This window comes from Phytophthora cinnamomi (genome assembly GCF_018691715.1).
Source record: "Phytophthora cinnamomi strain GKB4 chromosome Unknown Contig118, whole genome shotgun sequence".
Lineage (NCBI taxonomy): Eukaryota > Oomycota > Peronosporomycetes > Peronosporales > Peronosporaceae > Phytophthora > Phytophthora cinnamomi.
In genome coordinates, this window is record NW_027151051.1 from 2,927 (window position 1) to 30,022 (window position 27,096).

Below are 27,096 nucleotides of genomic sequence, written 5' to 3' on the forward strand. Positions count from 1 at the left end.
CGTGAGAAGACATACGTCCTTCTCACGCGCGACTTCTACTGGCACCACCAGTATAAGTGGGTGCGCAAGTACATCCGTGCTTGCGAGGTATGCCAACGCGTAAAGCCTGCGCCATTCGCGCAGGCTCCGTTACAATCACTACCGACTCCGTCGAGTGTTGAAGTCCATGTCTTTGGACTTCATCTTTGGCCGGTGTTGTGGTCTTCGTTGACCGCTTCAGCAAGATGGTACATCTTGCTGCGGTGCCAACCGAAGTGACTGTCCTGTACCCTATCGACACTAGTGCCTACCCTCCATGGCGCATGGGTTAACATCATCTAAGTTTCGATCTGGGTTCAACAGCACCCACGCCGTGGGTACATGTCGTGCCTTCACAGCGCAGCATGAGTAGTCTAGCTGCTAGGTGACGCCAGGAGTAACTTCATTCCATCAATCAGTTCTCAATTCGACTCGTAGATTACTCAAGCGGCTTGGCACGATTCTGGAAGTTCATGCGCCTGACATTTTGAGGAACCGGAATAAAGTGTCGTCACGTAGGTCGACCGCGCTCGAATCATTTGCAGTATTAATAAGTACGCCACCACAGGATGCAGTACCTCCAGCTGATGCTGCATTCAACACAAAAACCAGGCGCACCGTCCAAAATATCCAATTTCGACATCTGTTGTCGAAAACACACTTTTCGACACTCTAACCCCGTCCCGTCGTCAAAAACCCCTCCTCCGTCGTCAAAAACCTCCCCGTCGTCGTCAAAACGTCGCCATGGCCGATGCTCTCCTCTCGCTCGTGGCGGCGGGGGAGCTGCCGTCTCTGCCTCGCGCCGCGTCCGCCGCCAGTCCGTCCGCCGAGTCCTTGGACGCGCTGCTCACGCCCTTCCTGCCGCTGCTCACGCGCCTGCAGACGTCCCGCCGCGCCGCCTCCATCCGCTCCGCCTCCGCCCTGGACGCCACGCTGCTGCGCGTGCCGCGCGCGTCGGCCTTCCGCTTGTACGCGCAGGTGTTCTCGAGCCTGACGCCGTCGCAGCTCACGCCGCCCTCCTCCCCGCCGTCAGAGCCCGCCTTCCGCCGCTTCGAGCGCGGCTCCGCCCTCGACCGCGTGCGCCTCGTGCTGGGCGAGTGGCTGCTGGGCGCGCGCGACGCCGGCGAGCTGCTGGCCACCGCCGTGTACCAGGAGGACGTGGCCGCCATCCTGGCGCTCGCGCTGGCCAGCCCGGAGCTCCAGGCGCAGCTGGACGTGCAGGCCGTGGCGCGCCGCGCGCTGGCCGTGCCCGTGGGCCCCGCGCTGCTCGCCAGGCTGGCGGCCAACGACCCCACGGGTGTCGAGCCGCTGCTGGACGCGCTCGTGGCCGCCGTCGCGGACGACAACAAGCCTATGGCCCAGCAGGAGCAGGAGGCGCGGCCGCTGGCCAACGCGCGCCGCGCCTGCGTGCAACTAGCCGCACTCACGCCGCTGTACGCCGCCAGACTCCGGGACAAGCTCAGCGCGCAGAGCGCGTCGCTGCACTGCGCGGCCATGGCGCTGCAGCTGCTGACGGACGGCATGAGCCGACAAGATGTCGCCGTGTTCCTGTACCAGTGGCTCAAGAGGGACGGCGCGCCCGGGTCCGCGCTCAGGACGTACGTGCAGCTGGCCAGTCGAGAGGCGACTGCCACGACCGGTGACTTCCAACAGGAGGCGGCGACGAGCTTGGCCAAGATCCGAGCCGTGCTGCTGGACACGCTGGAGAACGCGGACTTGAAATCCTCGCCCTATGAACTCACGGCGGCGCTGGGTGTGTGTGTTGGACTCCAGGTGCTCGGCAGCTTCCCGCTCACGGAGAAGGAACGGATTCGACTGCTGCAGAGCCTCGACAAGCTCGCGCAGTCGTCCACGTCGTCGCGCGCCATCAGCTTGGCGTTCATTGTCGTGGTGCTCGTGTGGTACCCGCTCGCGCCGGCGCTGAGCAAGAGCGCCGGGACAGAGAATGAACACACCAAGGCCGCGGTTGCTCTCTCTCAACAAGTATTGGTGGCGTTGTTCCACGCGCGAGATGCTGGAGCGGGGCCGCTGTTCGTCGTCTCTGCGGTTCTGTTCTACACGAAGGCGCCAGCGCTCGTGCCATTCCTCGCGTCGGTGATTGGGTTTGATGGCGATACGTGCAATGCCGCCTCGACGTCCGCTGCGGGATGTGGCATCCAGGTGCAGCAGGCACTTCGGGCGGAATATCTTCACGTGTTCGGCGATGTGGTTCTTAAACCGGTCCTGACAGAGAACCTGCTTGCGCGGGAGGTGCTGACGTTCCCGCCGGTAACTCGTGTGTCAGCTTTAGATGCGGTGTCCTCGGGCCATGGCCAGCATGAATTCACACTGCGCGGATTGCATGGACTGCTTTGTGAGAAATCCTTCTTGCGCCACCACCACGCGCACAAACTTGAAAGCTGGTTGGCCACTCAAGTCGGAGAACAAGCAGCCTTGCCAGTTCACCCGCTTCTCGTGAGCCTGCTGCTAGAATGGGTCGAGAACTACGTCATGGCGTTTGAGTACCCCATCGCACAAGCTCCGCGCCGGCTACAGCTGTCCATTGTCCCGTTACGAAGCTCTATCCTCGCGAAGTGGCTTGCGGCGCCGTGTCTAGCACTTTCATATGACCCCAACAGGGGCAGGATCACGAGTGGAGTGGGCGCGTGGAGTGTTGGGTCTCACGTACGCGCTTCAATTCAACCAGCGCCTCCGCCATGCCACGATGGTGGCTGGGAGCAAGCTCAGCAGTTTGGTCTCTACATCGTCGGTGGTGTCGGGCGCGTCGATGTCAACTGCGCTCGGGCCAGGCGCAGATATTTGCCTGCACTACGACCTCAGCGCCTTCCCACTCCGAAACATCGTCACACAAGCTCTTGCTCATGGCGACCAGGGTGGCGCGTTTGAATATGTGGCGCCAACGTTACTTAAGCTTATGATGGAGGAGCACCCGCAGCTTTTCGATGCTGCTACGGCGTCAGTATCATCGGGAACGACGTTGAACCTGCTCCCTCTTTCAGCTAGTCCTCGCGATGAAGCGGAGCGCGACCTGGCCAGCAGCTGGTTCCGCCGACGCCGAAAACGCGGCGAGCTGCCAAGCGTCCGCGTTATCCAGGCTCCTGCTTCGTGGACGGCAGTCCAGGCACTACTGCTAGAGCTCCAGTCGGCACCCATTGCCGTTGTGATGCGCGAACTGCAGGTGCTGATAGATGGCTTTCTTCCGTACGCGGTTTTATCATCGAAGCAGTCGGAGTCATCACGCAGACAAGTGGCTGCATTCTGCGCACAGCTGGCAGCTCTTTATGAGAGCCGCGCACGTCGTGAGCAAGGAGCAAGTATTTCGTTACTGATGCGACTGGTTCATGCGTTCTGCTTCCCGGACGCGCTGTGGCGTCAGCAACAAGTGCAGACAAACCAAGGAACGTTGCAGCTACTGACATACATGCAGGTATTGGAGGAACCATTCCGCGTTATTGAAGACGCCCATGACGGAGTTTTCCGCCAACCAGCGTTGCTTCGTATGCTGCTTGGACTTGTTCGCGACGTGCGAGCGGCAGCGAACGTTCATGTGACCAAGTGCGACCCGAGTTTGGTGGCTGTGGAAGGCATGGCTGCTGCTTCGTCTACCACTGCCAGTGTGCAGCAGCACCAGCTTCTGCAGGACTGTTTGCTGACGCACGGCATTTTGAAGCGTTTGCTTCCGTTGGTCTCTGAACCAAGCGACGACGAGGTAGCCGAGGAAAGTCGTACTCTTCTGTGTACTATCGTCCAAGAGCTGTTGACCGCAGACGCAGAGGTGTCTTCTCCACCGCCACCTCGATTACTGCTGGCGATTCACACGCAGGGCTATGATGCCGCGCTGGTGCCATTGCTAGTCGCGCATGTGCCAGCGATGAAGCTTCTGTGGGATCACTGGATGGCGCCAACTGCTTCCAACTCGTCAGGCTCTTCATCTTCTCGCTCGACTACGCCAGGAACGAAGCCGTTGATGGAGTTCGTGGCCGAAGGCGCTGACAAGGACCTGCCCAAGTGGCGCTTCCGACTACGTGTGGTGCTCTCACTGTGTGCTAAGCATCTCTCCGGCAGCAAGCAGAGTGCGGCGATGCAGCAGGCGCTTCGCGTGGTGTGGAACAAGTTGCGCAACGGTGTTGGGAGCTCGGGCGAGAACAGCGCTGGTTACGTCAACCTGCTGGGCGAGGTGCTGCCCTGGATCGTGCACGCGTGCTCGCAGAATGCCGACCTCAGCGCGGAGCTGGTGCATTTCCTCTTGAAGCTGCAGAGACAGCTGCAAAGTGGGTCGGGTAGCAGCAAGGGCAGGGACAGCGGTCGGAGGGCAGCAACAGAGGCTACAGGGAAGCCCCAAGAGCAGCGACAACTTCTGGAGCAGGTGCTACGCGACACCTATGCCTCTTTGCTTCAGCAGATTTAAGTCGGAGGAAATTGGTGAAGATTAACGGGGCCGTGAACTGCAGTTGTGCTGCCAGGCCAACACTAACACGTACCATTCATGTGTGACAATGACCAGAGCTGAGCTGTGTTGAGGTGCTAATTATGCTGATGCGGTGACGCTCTGCAAGACGATGAAACGCCTGTGAACTAACGAGCACCCAGCGCCTTCGACATCAAGTGGTTGAAGCGCGTGCTGCTGCTGCGTTGCAATATTGCGTCGACAGACGAAGCCATGAGTGGCAATGCAGGGTCGGCGCGGTCCGACAAGGTGTCGGCGATTTCTCCAGCAACTCCTACAGCCTCGGGTTCCAGCGCAGGGGCATATATTCCAGTGTCTTTGGTCCCAACCAGCCCGAGGTCTACAGAGGTTGTTGGGGATTCTGGTGGAAGAAGCACGTGGAATGAAGTCGGCAGCGGTAGCGGACTCGCGATTTCAATCAAGGTGCGTGCACTTACTTGTCTTCGATTCAATTTCTGGAGATGGAACTTACGCTTGTTATGTGTCATGACAGAACTTGAAGCGCAAGAAGAACGCTCGAGAGCGACTTCATCCGCTAGAGGGAGGGTCTCCGCGATTTCCACGACACCATCAGCAACAGCGGCATCTATCAATTGCCTCGTCGTCGCCGTCTCGTTATGGTGCTATCCCTCATTCACCTCGTGCACCGAAAGGAGCTGTCAGTCCAGAAGATTCGGACGACGAGGTGATCCAGCTGAAGCGTTTGAATGCCCACCTGGCTTCGGGCGAGACTGTCGAAGAGTGGATCCGGTCGTACGAAGTCGAGCGTGGGAACTTCGCTTCATTCGCCGTATTTACCGAGGTCAAACTGGACGAGGTGCAAGAAGGATATGTGGAGCAAGTCGGCAGGCCGAATGCCGTGGAAGCCGCGGCGTGCTGCGCCACACTGCTGAAGATGCCAGGGATCGTCGGATGCTACCGAACGCTGTTGGAGAAGATGTCAGCCGGAATCCAAGGTGCCATATATCTTCCCGATGCTTCGTTGCCGTCCATAGTAACAGATTCCACCTCACCCGAGGCGATGTCCGCGCTCGTACAAAGCTTTTACACCCGCACACCGTACTTTGATCGGGTTAGCGAGCTGGAAAAGACGCTACTTGCAAGTCGAAGCATCACAGACCCGAATGTGCTACGAGCCGTGAGCGTCGACGATGTGGCTCGAATTTTCCAATATGTGCCGTTCGCTCACGTCCAAGCTGGGATCGCAAAAGTCTATGCGACCAACTCGTCAATGCTAGACCAGCTTGTGAACGCATTGCAGGAGCAACAAGGTTTGTTGTTACTGAGTCGAAGGGAAGCCATGGGGATCGATGATCCAGATTACCCGGTACATGTGCCGCTGGCTACAAGTGCGCAGATTTGCCGCGCTATCACTCATAACGCGGCAAGCTTCAGCTCCAGCGGCCGAGATATGATCCTTTGTGCCATCGTGGAGCTGGTCGACGCAGACTCGTTCCGAGATGTCTTCGAGCACTTCGACCTTCACGGGAAGATGTGCTTCCTGCATAGCCTGAGCTGTACCGAGGGCATGGATCAGCTGGAGCTTGTGGTGGATGCCCTGCCTAATGCCGGGGAGTCGCTCTTCCGTTTGTACCTCGCCACGTGCTCTGGGCAAGTCGGAGATTTGCCGGACGACAAAGCGTTGGGAGGTGAGATGATATCACGTCCTAGTCCGAAGGACGTGTTCTTCCTGAAGTTGCTGGGCCCCGACATGGAGTTCTTTTTCTTGAGCGACCTAGCTGCTTATCTGACCGAGGCGCGGTGGCATCTGCTGTCCAAGGAATACGAGAAGAACGACAACGAACGGAAGGCCCGAAAGCTACGACGGGCCAGCATGAATGCGTCGGACTTTGACATCGAGATTGAAGAGGACACAAACGACGGGCGTCCCATGTCACAGTCGTCAGCAGCAGCTTCGATCGATCGCTTCCGAATGATAATGCTGAACTACTTGCGGCACCATAACTTGTCCAGCGCGCAGCTACTACAGCTGGTGTCAAACACGTTCTTGTTGATGCTGGGCGAGAAGGAGTGCGGCCAACTCATGGACAAGTGCTGGACGCGCTTCCCTCTGGACGAGCAATGGTCCAAGGCTTTAGTAATGGTGCAAGACTTAGGCAACGGCGGGGCGTAGCGTCGTCGCTGTCGCCGCCTGCTACACCGCAAGACGTGAACCACGAATACATCGCAGCTATTCGCCTCAAGATGCTGAAGACACTGTTCAAGATGTTATCACGAGAGGAGAGGGCAGCGTGGATTGATCGTATCAATGTTAAATACCCGACGGATAGCTACAAGAAGAAGATTCAAAACCTGAAAGATGCTGCCACGGCGGCCAAGAACACGCCACCTGATCTCAGTGATCCCGCAACGCACATATCACGCATGAAGGCGGATCTGAAAGTACGCTGGTTAGAGGCAATCATGGAGTACGTCTTGAACGAAACGGAGAGCTCAGCGAGGCTGGCTGCGCTCAAACAGGCTCTGCAACCGTTTGCAAACGGCAAGATGCCACCGCCTCCAGTTCAACAGGCCAAAACTACCCTGGCATCTGCTGAAAAGACAATTCAGCAATTGCTGGGCCAGTTGAGTGCCGCGGATAGAGCCGCATTGCTCTCAAAGCTTGCGCCTCCGCCAGGTGATAAAGCTCCTTCCGATGTCGTTGACCGAGCAGCATCGCCTGTTCAAGAGCTAGAACAATCTACTCTCCAAGGACCAGGAAGCTCGGAAGTCCAGAAGGCGTTGAAGGCATTGCTCGACCAGAAACCAGAAGACGAAGTGTTAGAGATCCTCCAAGATGCACTTGATCTTCCTGACGCGACTGCGCTTGGTAATGCCGGAGATGGAAAGCCAGAGGCAGTTCAAGGTGCGAACTTGTCGCGTAGATTGAAGCGCAGACTAACCGCCGTCAATGCTGTATCCGAGCCGATGGAATGGCAACAGTACGTCAAAGTTGGCTGTTTGGACGTTGGCTGTCAAACTACTTTCGAGGTAGAGCAGGAGGTTGGTGATCTCTCGGGTGGAGCTGTAAACGGCACGTCCTCTGCTCGTAAATCTTCTCGGCCATCGGCGTCGCCAATCAAAGCTGCACCATTGACTCTGACTGCATTACTCGGTAAAAGCAGTGGTGGCAAGAGCAAGAAGGACCGCTACCAGAAGATCAATAGCGCGGCGGTGCCTCGTGCCATTTCTGGTCTGATCACCTCGTGGCGAATGAACACCGATCAGCTAATTCAGTTCGCCAAGAAGTCCTTGGCGAATGTTCTCAAGATTATCGCGGACGCGTACAGTGAAATGCTGACTGCAACTAGGCGCAAGAACCAGCAGCAGCGAGTGCCGTACGCTACTTCGCGCGGTAGTGGGCGGACGTTGTCACTCTCGCAAATTGTGTACCAGTCTTTTCTTCACAGCTATGGACTACCAGGAATCGCGGACATGCACCTCCTAGCCTTCTCATGCGCAATAGAGGCTTACCGCGTACAGCACCTGCGCGTCGAGCAATTCGCGCAGTTTTGCTTCGAAGAGGCCCCGAAGTCGGAGCTGACAAACTACTTGCAGTTTCTCGAGTGCATTGTGTCCGACGATCTGACAGGAACGATGATGGCAAGCCACCTCCCAGGACCAGTCACGACACCGTCTTCTGCCAACGGAAGCGGAGTTTTGATGAATAACGCTGGCAATTCACGCGGTATGTCACAGAACACCACCGCTCCTGTTGCCTCGAAGCGATCGCGCTTCGGTGCTCGGCTCAGCGTTCCGGACAAGGAGACTTGGATGATCTCGGTTGATCGCGCCCAAGAAATTGCGCAGCTCTGCTTCCGAGACATGCGCAAAGCTACTGTCTCCACGTTCTGCGAGAACTTGGCGACGATCGCAGCGCAAGGGAATTCCACAGCAGTGTTGTCGTCTCCTGCTGCTGCTGCTGCTGCGGCACCAGCTGTAGCAGAGCCAACGAGTGGGGAACAAGTGCTGAATGTTGACCATTTACTGCAGCTGGTGGTAGCTGAGTGGCGAATGGAGCAAGTTCGACGCGAGCGTCACTTGCTGGACGCGTTCCGTGCTGGAGACGTGAACGGCGATGGCCAGCTGACGTCGGCGGAGTTTACTCAGATCGTGCTGTCCATCGACGCATCTCGGGATCTGGGCGATATCCTACTGATGTACAGCGATACGCTGCGAAGAACTCAGTGCGACCAGCTCAATGCCGAAGTGTTCCTGCAAGTTGCGCGCGAGCATGAACTTGACCGCGTTGTGTGGCAAGGCGACGGCGATCTGTATGGCGTCGTGAATGAGGTGACAGACATGGAAGCTACCTGGGCTCATGTACGTGGATTCTTCGTTGGTACACTAGAGGCGTTGGCTCGCGACCTACCTCCTACACACTTCCTACGTGCTTGCGAAGGTGCTGGTTGCGGTTGCTTGAAATGCCTCCTCGATGGATACGTGGGCTTCCAGAAAATGCGTCACGAGTTCCAACAGCAGCAAAAGCTGTCCGGGAATCCGGGTCGACGGAATTCCTATGTTGGTGTGTCGTCTCAACTTGTCTGGGCACGATTCTGGCATCTGATGCGTCAACTACACGACGCTGCAGCTGAGAGTGACGGGGTCGCAACCCCGTGGGAAGGCATCCAATACGACCGTGACCAACCGGTCCTGGCACTAGCTCCGAGGTCAAACACCCGTCGTCGCGACTCGTTGCCGAATTTCCTCTTCCCGGACACGGCGCGCATTACCGCCAAAATGAGCGCGGGTCACCACCCGGAAGCTTTCGACGCGCCTACGATTCACGCCCAGTTCGCGTATTTGCTCAGCCACGTCACTGTCAAAGGACCAGAAGCCACTACCGGTCCATCGGAGTGCCAACAGGGAGGTCAACTTCAATCAGTGGTCATTTCTTAGAAAGCCCCGCTCTCCTCATGTGCACCCTTCCCAGCGAAGAATCCCCCACTTGTGAAATCGCGACGAACCCGAACGAGCCTAAGCGGATGGCGCTATAATACCAAATGCAAGAGAAGGCGGAAGCTGTCGGACCTGCGCCCGCGCTCACCTGGGAGCACAGTGACTCCATGGCGTTTCCGGAGGGGCTGTCCATGCAACACAGCTACAAGAAGCCTGTGTTCTACGTGCGCGATTACTACCCCAAGACATGGTGCTGAAGTTCTTGAAGAGAGTCGCGGACGCAGCCACGATCACAGGGACGCCAGGTAAAGAGGTTGCTGAGCTGTCTCGTAGACTGTAAGAATTGACCGTTTATCTGTCTGGTCGTGACGGAGTAGGCATTGGCAAATCGGTCTTCTACGCGTACTTTTTGAAGCGCTACAGCTTTGAGAACAAGGATGCCACGATCATCACCGCCTCGTTCGAAACGCAATAGCGCAAGTCCAAGATGACGAAGTTGGTGGAGTGGAGAAACGAGCAAGCGGTGGCTCAGCCCTCGGGCGATGATTCGGAAATGAAGGAAGTTATTCGACATGCCCAGAGGGCGGCAATCGAGGCCAACGCCAACTAAATTCACCTGTACAATGGACCACCGAATTCGTGCCCTGTGGACGTTCCAATGGTGTGCTTCACGAGTCCAGACGAGGCCTGGTTCGACAAGATCAAAACAAGCCCACATCACCCAAGGCTGTTCATGCCGGTGTGGGAGTGTGACGAGTTCCAAAAAGCCATCAATGAGCTCGAACTTGATCTAGACCCCCTGCCCCCGGGTTGACTAGCGAAGAAGAACCCAGAGACGTCGGTATACTTCACGAGCTGCTTGAACATCGCTATCTCCTTTTCGGTGGGGTGGCACGTGATTGTCTGTCCACAGACTACGTCAAACAGTGGGAGGCATCCATTGAGAGTACGATTAGCAAGCTAACCAAAGTCAGTGACATGCTAGATCCCCCCCCTGGTGCGCATCGGTCTCGTGCATTACATCCCGGACCCCAACAACCCATGGAAGTATACATACGACTGCGAATGCAAGCGCCTTCACAAGGCGGTTGATGGTGAATCGTGTGGCTCAACTGTTCTTCGATTGAAAGTTGCCCGACTGGAATGATGCAGTTTTCTACCCGAGGCGCGACGAAGCATTGTAGTGAGGGCAAGACAGAACTGCATGTACTAGCATTGGGGGAGACCAGCGAAGTTTGGATAAGTTCATTTGAATGGCGACGCCCTGAGCTGTTTACGTTGAATCTGCAGCTACTACGCACAGTCGCTACGAGTAATGCACCTCCCCACTACCTGTGTTTGACCAAGAGATCACTACAGACAGGTGAGAAGTACCTACATATTGAAAGTCAAAATTGTGGCCGTGTTGTTCTATCACTACTGGGCGCGAAGCTCTGGCCGTGAAGACGACAAGGGAGCTGGAGAGCCGACTGCCATGGTCGAGGGGTAACGTTTTCCTGCTGGCGTACATCTTTTCGTGGGTCATCACAATTTCGTTACGGAGAGTGCCATGATTACCTCGTCGCACCGTCATCGCATCAAATCACAGTTGTGGTCACGTGGTGTATGCTGGGTTCGCGTTACGCTTCGAGAGTCGGTATCACGTCGCATCAAAGTGAGTAGAATCCGTGATCCGAGCTACCACTCACTCTTTCGCCGCAGTGACATCAGCCAAGACCCGACAAGCAATGACTGACCGCGCCCTCAGCCCGCCTAATAGTCGCTGCCTGAGCGACGCCGTGATCGGCTCAGTCTTACAACACAACATGAGAGCGACCCACAGTCTCTCGGATAACGAACGCTTTGAAGTCGACGGTGCTGGACACGAGTTTGGTCTCGCACTCACGTATGAACCGAGATCCCGGGTAACGTATCGATTTCACGAGAAATTCAGAAGATACACAACACGAGCTTCCGTCGTCGACAGACCCCCCAGGCTCAAGTATCCTCTACGTCGTGCTGCAGAAGAAGAAAATTCTCACTCCGCTATAAGCACCGCAGACCAAAACAACGACGACGCAGAAACTTGTGATGAAGAGAAAGTCAAGCTCCGCCGAGAACGTCGTCGACTCACGCAGCTTCGGTACAGGGCGAAGCAGCAAAAGAACGCAGACAGTCTCGTGGTGGAAGTGCAAGCGCTTCGTGAAGAAGTGAGGAGGCTCGAGCTGCAGCACCAAATCATCTCGCCGCGAGTTACGGTGGACCGAACCCCGTGGAATGTGGTGGCGGAATATTTTCGGCTTTTTCGCTACGCCCTGACGGCGTTTGTGCCAGCGGAGAAGCGATGCACGAGCCCGAAGTCGGAATGCATTTATGACGCTTAATTGCACCGGGATTTCCTACAAACAACGATGGCACCAGGTGTGATAATCGACGACGACCATGGGGTGGAGACGATGCTCGAGCGATGGAGGTTCGTTTCGATTTCGCAACCCAACTTCGAGATGGAGGCTGTTCGTCTGGAGAAGGGTCCGTGCGACACGCCCTAGAACAGATGGCCTCCGACTCCGCGCCAAGACTCGGTTGCACTTGTCGAGGAAAAACTACAATGATATGAACGCCTTCGGTGGTGAAGCGCTCTGGGGACGTCCTATTTTCCCCGGTACATTTCGTCATCTGTGAAGATAGCTCGAGTACTCTAAAAAAACTGAGTCGATAGTTGTTCTAGTATTAAAGCTGGAGAGTGATTGCATGTGATGGCATTGTCCAAGGGCAAGGTGCTATCACTCCCTCATGAATAGAAATTGAAGTGACCTCAACGATAGGTAACATGATTGCTCCGCCTAGGACTCCGTTATCTCCAGGTAGGTACGTACGGTGCCCTCAGCATTCCTTATGCCATAAGCGTACGAAAAATGAGCATGTGATGGCGTCTCGCTGTGTGCACTGTATTGACGGGTTGCGGTGAGCTTTCTCGACGGAGGAATTTCCATAAATCAGTGAGATTCGTTAAAACGAAGGCAAACTACTGATTCAGTGATAAGGGAGGTACTACTACAGTAGTACTGTAACAGTACTATCATATTCCTGATCATCAAATGTGCACATAATCGCTCTGCTCCATGCAGGGGTAGCGTAGCTGGTGCCTAGCACCCAGCCTAGCACTCACGTCCTAATCAACGTAGTGATACGCAGTACGTTACGTACTGCGCAGACAAGTTGTGACCTTAATATACACGTTTGCAAACGTGTTTGCCTGTTTGCCACAGCGTTTTGCGAATTCCTTACTCGGATTACTACTTTTTAGTCGAATCCATCTTCCCTCGTTGGTACCGACGATAAATGATCCACGTTGGGCCACACCAAAGAACAGCAGCGAGCATTCTGGCGAGCTCTAGGTATATGTCAGGCAAGGATGGAAGCGTAAAATGGCGAGGTTTAGGCGCTCGTTAAGGGACGAGTAAGTCGAGATTAGTTAGCGTCAAGAGTGGGGAGGAGGGGATCAGTCACATACGGACACGGAGTTTGCTACAGGTACTAATTGATTCAAGCACAAAACCTGTATAGTTAGTACGTTGTCCAGACGTTTCTGCCAAACGAAGGTCGCAACATGACATCACTTGTATAAATTGCAAAAACAAGAACCAACTTACTATTTCTGGCGTACTATACTATTGATTGAAATTTGTATGTTGGTCCAATACTGAGGTTAGTCTAATACACATCAGTAGTACTCGCAATCGTATTGACAAATCTCAGTGAAAATCACGGATGCAAATTCCTCCCATAACGACATTCGTGATCACTCGTATGGTTGTGACCACAACGGCGTGGGAGAGTAACGCCTGCACTCGTTATCGATGAGGGGCTGGCATATACTGTACCTAGCCAGTTGCCCCGCCATCTTAGGATCGGACCATGTGGTGCATACATGTTTAGCGTTACGGGCATCTCACCTCACCCTGGATGTACACATCGGTCACTCACTTGCTTTTTCGCCGAGTAGACTACAACCTTCAAGCCTTAATGAGTAGCGCGCTCTACCCACCCAACAGCCACTGGCTCAGCGACCAAGTGATCGGCGCTGTGAGCTGTGGACAAACTTCTGTCCGCGGCCGCTATCGTGAAAACAAACCAGGCCCAGCGCTCTTCAGTCCTCCGACAACAAGCACGCGTACAACCGAACGGTTCGACCACAACTCCTCGTTGACGTACGGATGCGTTGCTGTACGTGACCACATTCCAACACCTCCGACTTCCTTTGGAGTCTCGACTGAAGGTGTACCTCGTCATTCCGGCAAAAGAGCTACGAACCCAGCGACAACTACCGACCGACCTCCAACGCATGCCAAGAACGATAAGCTCAGCGATGAAGATGCTCTTCAGCTGCACCGAGAGCGCCGGCGACTGACCCAGATTCGCTACAGGAAGAAGTTGAGAAACCATGAAAACACTCTCGAGGAGGAAGTTCAAACGCTTCGTGCAGACGTCCAGAGACTCGAAGTGCAGCACCAAAGTCTCTCCCCACGCATCATTGCCAGCGCGACTCCGTGGAGTGTGGTGACGGAGTACTTCCGTCTATTCCGCTACGCCTTGACAGCGTACGTGCCGGTGGAGGAGCGCTGCAACGCACCTGGCTGGCAGACTTTGCATGAGTCACGCGCTCATCGGGACTTCCTCCAAGTTGCTATGGCACCGGATGTGATGTTCGAGGGTAGGCGTGGGGCGGATGCGCTACTTGAATACTGGAGGTTTGTGTCATTTTTTCTGCCAGATTTCGAGATTGTGGCTGTCAACATCGAGAATGGCCCCGGAGACTCCATAGTCGCTAGAACTAAGACGAAGGTCGTTGTCCGTGAAGCTATGCTGCGTTACGCCTTCCCGAAGTTGGCAACAAGTGATCGCGGCAGAAGTATTGCCGCCAAACTTCTGGGGCAGCGATTCGAGACTTCCGGTGCTGCGGTATTCGAGTGGGATAGCGAGAACGGTCGGGTGCTGAGTGTCGATAGCGAGTCGGACGTGCTGACGCCCATGATGCATCTGCTCAGCAACGCTGAAGACCTGGCTTTCACCTTTGACGAAGCCCTCCTCACGCTGGACGGGCGACTGAAGATTAATTAAGTGTTTGGGTCAATACTCGTTTGGATCGCTGATAACGAGAAGAAAGATCCTGCGAGACGCTAGAGCTGATCGAACTCATGAAACGAAGGCAATACTGTTTTACATGCAGTCTTTATTGACCTAAACGTAAAACATGGTTGTGTGAGTAGCTTACGACGTCACTCTGAAGGCTTTAAGACTGTCCAGGCCAGTCCACCGTTTGAAGTAGAGTACATTAGCTTCTGGAGGATACTGACTATACTATTGTTTGGGCTGCCTCATGCCGCTACGGTATCGTTGCGGCGTACGGTAGATAGTAACGCTTCATTCGCTACATATACTCCTGTGAGAAGAATCCCAGGTCGACTTGTGGCGCTTGTGACGTGCTCACCAGCTATGTTGTAGATCACGGAAATGAAACTCTAGCTGGATGGGCAAAATGATAACGATTTCTTGGATTGCTCGTGTGTTTGTGGCGTCCTAGAACACTAGTTGAACTCGCATAACAATGTATTACATGGACACTTATATTAAACCTCCTAAAGCTGAATCCACTTTTACGATCGAACACTTGCCTCGACGACACAAGAGCAACGCACTATGTAAGCTTCCTGTCGGTTCTCGGATCATCGTCTCACCTCAAGTCTTCGCTGCCAAAGCGTGGCTGATTCCGAGTTCCTTGCTGTAGCAGCTGGGTGTTCGTCGATCTCGCGATCTGATGTATTCTCGTTTTGCGTTATGATCTCTCTCATACTCTGTGTGACTGGCACCACAGTTTTGCCGTTTGCCGAAGCAGCCGTCGCTCATTCACTTGCGTTTTCATCTCGTCAACCGCAGTTCTTTCGCCCCTCAAAAATCAATGAACAGCGCGCTCTATCCACCAAACGACCGCTGGCTCAGTGACGAAATGGTCACCACGGTGAGGTGCAGACCATCGGCCCATGACCGTGTTCACACAAGAGAACTAGCTCCGGGATTCGGTCCTGCGAATCAGCGTATCACCGCGCGGCTTGATAGTAACTCGTCGCCAAGACCTCATGCTGTACGCGATACCGTTCCAGCATCGAGAGTTCCCCTAGCCAGATACCCAGATACGACACTACTGGCAACAAAGCACAAGACATCACTATACCCCGACGAGTACGCTCAGAAGCGGAAGCGAGAGCATCGACGTCTTGTCCAAATCCGATACAGGAAGAAGCTGAAAGATCGTGCAGCTACCCTCGACCAGCAAGTTCAAACGCTTCGTCTAGAGGTTCAAAAGCTTGAGTTCCAGCACAAGACCATCTCTCCCCGCCTCATTGACAACACGACCCCCTGGAAAGTGGTGGCGGAGTACTTTCGCCTCTTCCGCTACGCATTGATGGCGTGCGTGCCGATATCGGAGCGCTGCAACGCCCCAGGCATGCAAACGCTGCACGAATCATCCACCCACCACGATTTTCTGCAGCAAACAATGGCGCCGGGCGTGATTGTCGAGAACGGACGAGGGGTGGGCGCAATGCTCGAACGCTGGAGATTCATTTCCCTCTCGCAACCAAACTTCGAGGTCCAGGTTGTGCGTTTGGAGAACAGCCCGGCCGGCTCAGTAGTCGCCTCTACGAAGACGAAAGTCATCCTATGCGAATCCATGCTGCGCTATGCCTTTCCGAAGCTGTCGGTGTCCGAACGAGGACAAAACCTCGCAGCAAAACTTCTCGGACAGCACGTAGAGATTCTCGGGCACACCACGTTTGTGTGGGACAGCGAGAACGGCCGTGTACTTAGCGTGGAAGGTAAAGCGGACGTGTTGACACCCATGCTACGCCTGCTCGGCAACTTGGACGACTTGGCTTTCGTCTTCGACCAGGCGCTCGCCACGTTACAAGGTCGACTGGAACTTCGGCCATCAACCTAAGCCTCCACACCGGGCTAAAAAATGAAATGGAATGTAGATTTTCCGGAATATCACAAGTTGTTGCTTTCACTAAGCATTTGGACAAATATTGGCAGCTAGTTAACTCGTCAACTGCATGCCAACTGAGAAATTTAAGCACACCGCATCTGTTTGCAAAAAGAACCCACACGTTCGGCAATAAGAGTCACCAGAACAAGCTCTTGAGTCACACTCAGGACACCTTAATGTGGTTTTCACGGGACGAGATGAGTCCTGTAGCTCTTGAGTTCCTGTAGCTCTTGAGTTCCAGAGGCACCGGCAGCAATTCCACTCGAGAGTATTTCCACATCATCCAACAACTCGGATCCTCCTTGACGCCACGGGGTCCGCTACGTCTGGAACAAGGTTAACGTGTCAATAACGTCGTCGATACCGGGTCGATCGCGGAAATCCGAGGCACACAGTTTGAGAATGAGATCCCATGCGTCATCCGATGCTTGTTCGGGGCGCGGTGGGAGCTTGCCATTCAGAACCAAATCGGTGACTGTGTCGTCGTCTAACGTACCGAAAGGAGATTCCTGTGTGACGACCTCTAGCATGCTCATGCCAAGCGCGTACAAATCGGACGCGAACTGCGGTCCGTCCGAGGCGCTCTCCTCCAGCTGCTCCTTCGGTTTCCATCGAATGGCGGCGGACAAGGCCTTGGACCCCTTATCGCTCAAGCTGAGCGAGATAGTGCGGATGCGGCTGAAGCCGAAGTCGGCGATCTTGGCCGTGTTGTCGCCCGTTACCAGAATGTTCACCGCCTTTAGAGATCCATGAACAATGCGTTGGCTGTGCAGGTACTGGATCCCCCTCGCCACATCCAAGAACAAGGACCAGAAGAAACCCTCGTTCGATTCGTCCGCTAGAAAGTCCAGCAAGTTCCCGTTGGGGGCATTCTCGCACACGAAGAACGGTGGCGAGCTAAAAGGGTTCCCACCCTTCAGCTTCAGCACGTTGGGGTGATCCGAGAGACCGTACCAGATCGCGAGCTGGCGGTGGAAGTTCTCTTCGTCCTCGCCCTCTGTGTTGAAGAGCAGCGTCTTGACCACCACGTCTTGTCGTTCTCCGTCATGGAACCACGTGCCTCGACGAGCTTCGGCAAACGTCCCGACCGCACCAATAGCTTCGTCCTCGTAATCGATGTCGTCTCCAGAAATGAACCACTCGAAGATTTTGAGCCCATGCATTCGTTTGGCTTTGATCACGCGGTCAAACGAATCTCGGCCGAGTTGGAGCAGCTCCGGGTCTTGGTCCATGTTAAACGTACTACTAAGACTTATCAGAGCCTCTCTGAGTTTCTTGTCGCCACCCACCTCGTTGGCTAGGACGAAGGGTGAGCGTGATGCTAGACGCTTCAGCTCCTGCAATTGTTGGGCACAACCGGCATCCCACTCGGCTCTCCACTGGGTGGAGTCCTCCACCCCTAGAGTCTCGAAGATGACGTCCAGGCGACGGTGGAGCTCTTGGATCCGCACTTGGTTGATACTGCGTCGTGGGTCAGTCGCAGCCGAGCGAGGAGAGCAGCTTAGCCTCAGGCATAGGGATGGTTTTGGACGACTTCTAAACAGTCCAAAACGCTTCCAGAAAATGTCCGAAATTCCGTTCAAAATCCAAATCTGTCCAAAATTATCAAATAGCATATTCTCAACAAGAGGTCCCGGTTTTGACACTGGTGAGGCGCACAGCATTCATATTGTCCGTCATGTAGTTTAGCAAAAGAAGGGAGAGGACGCACTAAAGCATAGTCGAGACCTGCGCTTCTGCCAACGTTACAACAACGAGAACGACGAAAACGGCGGCATGATTGAGGAAACCGAGTTGACCAAGGCGATCAAGTACTTGGCCAAGCTGCTCGCGCAGATCCTGTCGCTCGAGAGCAAGGCACACACCCCCAGCCATGGCTCGTACGCGTGCACACGCAGCCGCTGGGCAAGGTGGCCGTGGTGCACTCCAGCCGCGAGTACCGCGATGTGCTCAAGACTTGTGGGCTCGCGTTGCAAGACCTCCTGGAAGGTACCTCCGATGCTATGAAATCTGTACGAGTTGGTGCTGCTGCGCGTCGTCGCGCCTGGGGACGACCGCCCGCTGGCTAGCGACCTGGCGCTGTGGCAGCAGGAGCACTACTGCAGCGCACTACTGGAGTGGAGGCAGGAGGAGAGCGAGCGGTTGACAAAGTAGCCCGAGCCCAAGCAGACCCGGCCTTCTGGGCAATGATCCAGAGTCTCGTGATGGCTGGTAGTGGCCCGAGCGCTGCGACGGTGCTGGAGACCCACTCCAGCTACAAGTCGCTGTTCTCGTGCGACGCCAGTTCGCTCACAGGCATGTCCATATCAATATATCAATATCATGTGATGCAGGCTCCACATTTGGTTCTTTCGTCGTCGCTGGTACTGGAACCGATACAGGTCGTAGTGAATTCGTCGTCGCTGGTACTGGAACCGATACAGGTCGTAGTGAAGTTTGAATAGCTATAGGGACGCTAGGGCACTGGTTAGGCTTCACCAAGTGATTCAACAAGTTCCCACTAGGTTTACCATTTTTCTTGAGCGTGCCGCAGTAGATGTAACGGCCGTTTTTTTTTCGTTTTCGCGTTCAATGGTGTAGTGCTTCCAAATCATGTCACGCGGTCGCCCGGTCTTCAATGGTGAAGGCCTAGATCGCCTAGACGATCCTGGAGTACACGGAGTACGGGGAGTACGGGGTGGTCGTGTTGGAGTTGACAATATTTGTGTACGAGGAGTTCGGGGTGACCGCACGGGGGTTGTTGACCTGGATGATGGAGCCGGAGTCGATTGACGGGGTGACGCTACACGAGCTGGTGGTGTGGGCGCGTACGCTGAAGTATGTGAGCCTTGCTGAGGTGAGAACATCTGTCGCGTTGGGCCCGAAGAGTGTTTGTCGTTGAAGTGGGTGCGAGTGTTGGTCCTGCCGAGAAGCGCGGTAGTTGTGGTCGATGTGCGGGGTAGACGGTTTATTTAATACTGAATTGCTACTGCTAGCCTAACATGCATGCCTCGCTGTGCTCCTACGCGAGCACAGGGCTCTCTTTGCGTATTTCTGGGGTTTTCCTTGACTATGTGCTACCCTGCGTCTTTTTGTTTTCTTTTCATTTCTTTTCTACTAAATGCATGTCCCAAGTTTCTTTTTCATGTTTTTCCTACAAAATGCATGTTCACTGTGACGGCTGACCCTCTCGGGTAGCTGCCACAGGAACTTCAAGCCTCTGACCGCGAGCAAGCAAACAAGAGCCTTTGCGCCGCATCACTCTGGCTTGTTTGCTCAGCAGGCCAGAGGTGGGCCTGACAACATCACCCTGCGCGCGACTGCCGGCGATATCAAGATGTTCCTTGACGAACTTGGCTCTAGATTTTCTCTTCGATAAGGGCTGTAGCGATTAGATCTCCGTAAGACGGAGCCAGGGGGCGATCGCAACGCCCTTCTTGATGGGGAAGAATCCAGCAGATCATGAGGAGGAGGCACCGGCGATAAGTTCGCTGTCAAGTCGGCTGCTCTTCGTTGTGATGTCGCCATGGTGAAGCTCTTTTCGCACTGCTAGACGTCAATAGGTTCGCGGTAGCTTTCAAAGATCCTGGCACATTGACTTTTGGACGTTTGGACACTTCAAAACGGTTTAAAACGTTTTGGGACATTTAAAACGTTCTTTACTCTTCCAATCCAAAACCATCTCTACTCAGGCAGGCGCGTGGGAATTTTATCGCTGATGTTCTCCAGCGTGAAGATGCCGGACGCGGACACCTTTAGCCCCATGACGGGGAAACATAGACAGCTTGACTCATGACGTATGCACGAGGCGAAAGACGAAGTGAGAACTCATGATATCAAGGCGGCTTGAGGCGAGCAGGAGACTGCTGGGGGTGGCAAAAAAAAAAGTGGAAGCATTTTTATAAAAATCACGGAAAACCTACTGCCCATGTTTTCAGTCGGGGGGGATGAAACGGCACTTAAATCTAGCAGGAGCGCTCAAGTTCCATCGACCCCAGTGGCATTTGAGAGCCATGAACAGCCCGCAGACTCAGCCCCATGGTCCTGTTTGGTCCTACGATAGGATAATTATCACCACCGGCCACAAATACATCAAATATTATCATGACCGGCCCTAAAACTAGCCCGTGTACTGGGGGGTGCACCTCCCAGACCCCCGCAAAAAGAAAACTAACACCGAGTTGCGGCAACGGATCCGCTCGCTGGAATGCTCGTCGCTGGGCCCGCCTCCGCAAATACCGCGCGGCCCTGCTTCGCGGGCACCCCGCGCGGGTTTGCTGCGGCTACGCTCCTCGCAACCGCTCACTACCGTCTGTTTGCATGCTGCATAAGGGTAACGGTAATTGATTTGCCACAAAAATCCACAAATTATGTTGCATATGTACAGCCAAATCGAGTTACGCGCTCGTAGAGGTATCACCGAGAAGCTAGGTGCATTGGCTTTACAGCAGTGTATCGTGCGTGGCACGAGGATTGATATCAACGGAGCTATCGTTTCCTAAAAAGTTCACATATAATCAAGCGTTCGTTCTAGGAATCGAACCAATTTGCCATACCTACCATATCGCAACCGTTCCGACATCCCGACACTTTCCAACAGTTGGGATGGTGGTACAAAGACAGGGCTAAATCGGAAATAGTAGAGAATTTCTGAAATTAATCGATACGTTCTGTAAATTAGGACAGCCACCCCAGCAGTGTCGCCCAGCAACCACCCAAATATTTCGATGCGTTAGTTGGAGGAGCTTCCATAGCTCGAAGTCCTCTTTTGTACGTCGGAGAACGTCTCTTGCTTCTTCTGGTGGCGCAGGACAGATGAAGGCATGGACCGCAACGACGGCGAGGATAGCGGAGACATGGACGGCGAGGGCAGTGGAGGAGGATAGCGGAGACATGGACAACGGGTACAGCGGAGGACGGCGGGGATGACACCAGTGACGAGGATCAAGACGAACCAAAGGTGGCTGGGCACTGACGGATTCGTGTGGCACGGTCGCGGCGAGAACCCAACCGTCGAAGATCGCAAGTTAGCCGGGGCGCGCTGCAGGGTGGACGACCTAGACTTCCAGACGGCAGGATACCACAAGCGACGAACGGGCGACGCCGGCGAAGCGATGAGCGGCTCTGAACGGACGGGAAGGGTCGATGGCGCACACACCCGAGCTCGGTTGCATGTGTACGATGCGCTCACTTTAAGATTGGACACGCAGCACGCAAGCTGATGGACATAATGCTGAGGGGACGGGCACTAGCTGCTCGAGCTAATACAACCAAAAAGCGAAGGCAGTCCTCCGGTCGTGCAAGTTCTGAGTGTGGCCCTCGAGTATCGAGTGAGACGAGTATAAGCAGCCCCGTATGATCACCGGTATCAGCAGTCCGTGACGCAGGCGGATTGAAAGAGCAAGAGAGGGTCGTTTAGGCCCCGGTCTTTTATCCCCCATCACAATCCCCTGGCGAAGACTCTAGTGATATCGAGTGGCCCGACGATTTCTGTGAGTGTAAGGATAATTCAATCGCTAGTGGCCCTGTACGTTTAGCTAAGTGTAGGAAGTAGAAGGTAACTGGCAGTCGTGGCCTCCAGACACCTTCCTGCAGCCGAGAACAGGACTGGCGCAGACCTCATGCGTGGCAGAACGAACACAACCACTTAGTCCTGCTTTTAAAATAACCACAACCAGACACGGGTTACTCGACACTTGTACGGGTTACCTGACACTTGTAAGAGTTACTCGACACTTTTACGCGTTACCTGACACTTGTACGGGTTACTCGACACTTGTACGCGTTGCCTGACACTTGTACGGGTTACCTAACGCTACTATACTGATGTCTTGTACGGGTTACCTAACGCTACTATACTGATGTCTTGTACGGGTTACTCGACACTTGCACGGGTTACATGTACCATCGAAACACGTAGCTGACACAGTTTTCCTATACTAGGACTATGCCTAATTGTCTGAATCGATAGAAATATTTTAGAAATATGTCTTACACTTGATGTTTGTATAGACATATTCATATTTTGGGTTTGGTTCCCACAAATATGTGTCAGAATCTGTCGGAATCGTAACCCTAAACCTACGTCTTCCTGTTCGCTAAAATGAAACAATACGATGACTGGATTGGTTAATTTTGGTTTTAAATTGCCTTGATCACAATCCTGCATAACTCTCTGTCGGAAAGACGTGTATATTCATCCATATGGTGATCAGGTCCCTTCCCTAGTCAAAATCCCTGAACATTTAACCTAAATGTCAGCATATTCGACAATGTCATGGATCGCACAATCGCTAGGTTGATCGCTTGTAGCGCCGTGAGGTGTTCTATAGCGAAGCCTCTTCGTTTCCCTAGATATAATGTCATCTTCTGGGATACGACCAGGCCTCACCTTTTGATCACGAAGCCGTTTTTCCTCTTGCTTGCGCTGTTTCCCTGCGGCTTTCCGACGCTGAATTTCTTGTCTTGCTGCTACTTTGCGTTCGTTTTGTTCGAGCAATGTCAAGTAGGCCTTCAATCACTCCTTCCTCTTGTGTCGTAATCGCAGTACCTCTCCCCGCCAACGTTCCTATCTGAGCCCCAGCAAGATAGCGTTTTAGTGTCCGTATAGGCACACCATAGACACGCTTGCCTCCATTCAGTGAAAGACGACGAGCATTAACTTCTGCCATTGCTTGAATCAGGTCCACCTCTTTCCATTTCTTGTATGGAACCTTCGTCAGGTTGACGCCCCTGTCCTTTTTGGTGTTCTTGCCCTTCTTGGTGTTCCTGATCGTCTTGCTGTTCCTGGCCTTCTTGCTGTTCGGCTGGTTCGAGGACGTGCTTCGGGTGACAGGCATGGGGAAGAGTCTCATCGCTGCTGAGGTCGGAATGAAAGTATCAGATTGATAAACGAGCCTCAAGCCTTCGCGGATAGACGCACTGCACGGCAGAGCGCAGCCATCCCGCGGGCAGGACCCGAGGACGAGAAGATCTAGCTTGTTGAAGCGTCCCTTCGAGTATGCGTTAACCCAATTAACGCCGAATTCTGTATTCGACAGATTAAGTAATATTGCAAGTGTAAATATTCCTGGAGCTTATCCGCTGGAAGGTTGACAAGAATTCCCCGCATATGCAATTTTGTATGGGTGTGGGTGTGTGTGTGTGGGGGGGTATCATTGAGGATCAGGGCTGGTGAGATAGACGAGTATTTCCAGACAGCCATAGAAAATACAGTATAAACGGCGAAGAGGTTTGAAAATACGGTTGCGAACTATTTTCTCCCCCCCTCTCCCTTCCCCCAGCTGCCACTCATTTTTGAAACGATGGACGCGCTAGACTACGTGGACGCGAAGGAGTTCAAGAAGCTGTGGAGTCGCTTGCTGAAGGACGGCTGGAAGGCAAGGCAGCCCACAGGGCTAAACGTTGGCCACACGTATGTGAAGCCCGGCGTGAAGGGCAGGCTTCGCAAGGATCGCGTCAATGTGGACTACTTTGTCGGTACGGTGCTTGGCATGCAGATAAGGTATTGCTGGTACTAATATGCACTACTTCTAGGAGCAAGAAGCCTATGGCAGTACGCCAGTCGTTCGGGTTTAGTGGCACCGACCTTCTCTGGGCCACCGTTACGAGTTGGACAGCCACCGATGGGGAAACAAGCGGCGTACGCGGCGGCACAGCTGCAAATGCCAACTCCCCGAGACGAAGATGAGGCAAGTGCGGGACAAGCTGCTGGGTTTGTTCGTGGTGATCGGGCGGATACAGAACAAGGCAGTGTGTCTGGTGGCAACGGTCGGGTGGATACAGAACAAGTCGCTGGGTCTGGACGCGGTGATCGGGTGGATACAGAATAAGGCTGTGTTGACATTGCGTAGGTTGATTCTGATTCCGAGAGCGATGCTAGCGAGGAGGCCAAGACGGATGACGAACCAGATGATTTGGGTGCATTTGAACGTGACAACTTCATGGATGCAATGCGTGCTGAGAACCTGTTTCCTCCTCTTACGCCGGATGACGTCAACGTTGTGCCCGATATCTTCTCAGTCAGTGATGAGTCGGAAGAGGGAGACTCTGCTTTCTACGATATCGATCCCGAGCTTGAGGAATTCGTGGACGATGTAGAATCCGATTCAGAGTATGAAGATGAAGGCGAGAATTTCCAGCAAGACGACGATGAAATGAGAGGGCTCGAGTGGGAAATTTTTGATCAAGACCATTGCGGTAAGTCTGTCTTCTATAGAATATGTTTTGTCATGCACTAACCTATTCTGTATTGTTATGAGTGTAGCTGATTTGAAGTTGGACAAAGTGATGTTGTATTCCGGAAGGTTTGGTCCCACCAAATCTGCAGTCGCTTTTGCAGATTCACCGATCGGGATGTTTTTTTTACCCAAGAAGTTGTCGACAAAAATCGCTGCAGAGAGTGAAGCCTACCGACAACGGTGCATTTCGGCAGTTGCGCAGAAAATCAGGGAGCGGCAGCTTTTTTGCCCAGGCCCAAGACCCTAAAAAGCGTGTTGAAGATCTGAGGGACATTGTCAGCAGGCTGGAGAGGCAGAAGCCGATCAAAGCGTACGAAATTCTGCACGTCATCGGCCTGTTCACGGCGCGCACGCTGTGTGGTCACACAGATGGTCTGGAAAAGCTCTGGACTGTTGGCGAGGATGGAGCTGTTCCATGGGGCACGTTTGGAAAGTATATGACGCGCGACCGATTTAGGATGATTACACGATATCTTCACTTTACAAGTAATTTGAGTCACACGACGGAAAAGGCCTTCAGAGTTCGCCCTGTCTTGCAAGTGATAGAGAAAACTTTCCGTCGGGGGTATTGTCTAGGTCCCGCGGTTAGCTTTGACGAAGGTACTATTCCGAATCGAAGCCAGTACAATCCGATCCGGGTGTACAACAAGGATAAACCTCACAAGTATGGGACCAAGTGCTACATGACGTGCTGCGCCGATACGGGGTATTGTGCCAGGTGAGCTGGCAACTCTGCGTTCGACAGAATAACGGAAGACGTTGTCTATCTAGTTCTGTATCACTGGAGTCTTTGTTTACTAACATTGTTATGGTATTCTGTATATTACAGAGTTGAAGTATATCTAGGAGCTGAACCAGACAAGAAGAAGAAACAAGGCTCATCGCAGAGAGCTGTCATCCGCAACGTTTTGAAAACGTTTGATGGCCAAGCGAAGCAGAGATTGGTTGTCGCGGATAATTTCTACAGCTCCCCAGCTTTGGCACTCGCACTGCTGCCCTTGGGTTTCTACTATGTCGAGACTCAGCGTTCTGATCGACTCGGGTGGCCATCAGACCTCATCTTCCCGTAGAAGAAAAGGCCGCAGTACATGCCGAGAGGGATTTACAGAATCGCTCAATGCAGCCAGTATCCAGCTCTTGTAGCCACAGCCTGGATGGACTCAAGTCCCGTGCATCTAATATCGACAGGATGCTCCACAGCGCAGACTTGCGTGACGAGGAAAGACAAGAGGACAGGAGCTCTCACGCAGGTCCCTTGCCCGCAGTTGATCGCAGACTACCATTCTGGTATGGGTGGCGTAGATACCCACGATCAAATCCGCCTCCAGCGGTATTCTATCCAGCGCTGCGTTGCATTCAAGAAATACTACCGACAACTATTTCTTGCGTTCGTGGACATGGCGCTCGTCAATGGCTTCATTCTTCACAAGATCATCAGGAAGCGCAAGGGTAAGCGTGTTCCCACGCACGCGGAGTACATGCGGCAGCTTCACGTCGAGTTACTTGCAGTTACAGCTATTAGTTTCCGTACGAACCGACACGCTGAAGATCTGGCAAGTGTGCCGACCGGTAATCGTGACCACGTGCTGCGTAGCACATCTGAGCTCTACAAGGCTAAGTCGGGCAAGAGCAAGGGGAAGAGCAAAAGCCGACAATTTCTCTGTAAGGTCTGCTCAGCATTGAGCCCCCCCAACGTGAAGAGCTTCGAGACCAGATTCTACTGTCGGGAATGTACCGAGGCTCTCCAAGGGTACATCCCCTTGTGCAATACGGTTCGGCGTCCAGAAGCAGGTAACACGTTGACTTGCAGCCAAATATGGCACGGTGCGTGGGGTAGCGGGGCTGCGATTCCTGCGCACCAACGGGGAAGAATTCGCCTGCGGAAGCGCAAGCGGACGGAGGTTAGTGACGGAGAAGACAATGAGTAAGTAAATGGAGTGCTGAACAAACCTGGGCTCGACGCGTTGCCATCTTCTTCGCGCTCACCAACTTCCGACCAGTTCCATCCTACTACTTCTCTCTAAGTCTAGAACTGGTCGAAAAGTTGGTGAGCGCGCTCCCTCGCCCTGCGCTCACCACCACTGAACGACGCCGCCTGTTTGGTGAAAGCTGAACATGATAAGGAGGAGATCGAAATAAAGAGTGTTGCCCATCATACCATATGCTACTCTGACCAATTGCAATCGTCAGATTTTCCATGTGACGGATACATTGTCGCTGCCTTGTTCACACACGCAGCATTTTTGCGACACTTCGCAGCGTCTAGAGCTGGAAGGGCTTGCAACAGATAAATTGTTGCAATCGTCCAGCTATAATTAAACTAAGTCATTCTCTTAATCTGTCTAATACAGAATAATTTCCCGCGTTAAATGGGTTAATACAACGTAGTATACGATTGGTACATGTGGCTGTGAGATTGGGTTTTGACTACGGAGTGGAGCCACCAGACCGAGGTCTAACGGCGTCGAGTTTGAGAGAAGATGACCGAG

The 27,096-nt window shown here is 53.8% G+C and overlaps 6 protein-coding genes across 6 annotated transcripts; 5 read left to right on the forward strand and 1 right to left on the reverse strand.

Annotated features, from left to right (window-relative positions):
- Positions 1-762: 762 nt before the first annotated feature.
- On the forward strand, positions 763-4,426 carry IUM83_19816 (uncharacterized protein; the record flags this gene model as incomplete). Its single annotated transcript, XM_067944884.1, has 2 exons — positions 763-2,286; positions 2,705-4,426. The coding sequence occupies 2 exons, from the start codon at positions 763-765 to the stop codon at positions 4,424-4,426; spliced, it is 3,246 nt and encodes a 1,081-aa protein (XP_067781318.1).
- Positions 4,427-4,678: 252 nt separating this feature from the next.
- IUM83_19817 (uncharacterized protein) lies at positions 4,679-6,599 on the forward strand (the record flags this gene model as incomplete). Its single annotated transcript, XM_067944885.1, has 2 exons — positions 4,679-4,888; positions 4,959-6,599. 2 exons carry the CDS (start codon positions 4,679-4,681, stop codon positions 6,597-6,599), a joined length of 1,851 nt encoding a protein of 616 aa, XP_067781310.1.
- A 71-nt stretch (positions 6,600-6,670) lies between these two features.
- IUM83_19818 (uncharacterized protein) lies at positions 6,671-9,364 on the forward strand (the record flags this gene model as incomplete). The annotated part of the gene is made up of 1 exon (XM_067944886.1): positions 6,671-9,364. One exon carries the CDS (start codon positions 6,671-6,673, stop codon positions 9,362-9,364), a length of 2,694 nt encoding a protein of 897 aa, XP_067781297.1.
- A 4,005-nt stretch (positions 9,365-13,369) lies between these two features.
- Positions 13,370-14,464, forward strand: IUM83_19819 (BZIP transcription factor; the record flags this gene model as incomplete). Its single annotated transcript, XM_067944887.1, has 2 exons — positions 13,370-14,057; positions 14,118-14,464. 2 exons carry the CDS (start codon positions 13,370-13,372, stop codon positions 14,462-14,464), a joined length of 1,035 nt encoding a protein of 344 aa, XP_067781309.1.
- A 2,203-nt stretch (positions 14,465-16,667) lies between these two features.
- On the reverse strand, positions 16,668-17,812 carry IUM83_19820 (Serine/threonine protein kinase; the record flags this gene model as incomplete). The annotated part of the gene is made up of 2 exons (XM_067944888.1): positions 16,668-16,714; positions 16,885-17,812. 2 exons carry the CDS (start codon positions 17,810-17,812, stop codon positions 16,668-16,670), a joined length of 975 nt encoding a protein of 324 aa, XP_067781300.1.
- A 304-nt stretch (positions 17,813-18,116) lies between these two features.
- Positions 18,117-21,253, forward strand: IUM83_19821 (uncharacterized protein; the record flags this gene model as incomplete). The annotated part of the gene is made up of 2 exons (XM_067944889.1): positions 18,117-18,268; positions 21,178-21,253. 2 exons carry the CDS (start codon positions 18,117-18,119, stop codon positions 21,251-21,253), a joined length of 228 nt encoding a protein of 75 aa, XP_067781301.1.
- Positions 21,254-27,096: the final 5,843 nt, after the last annotated feature.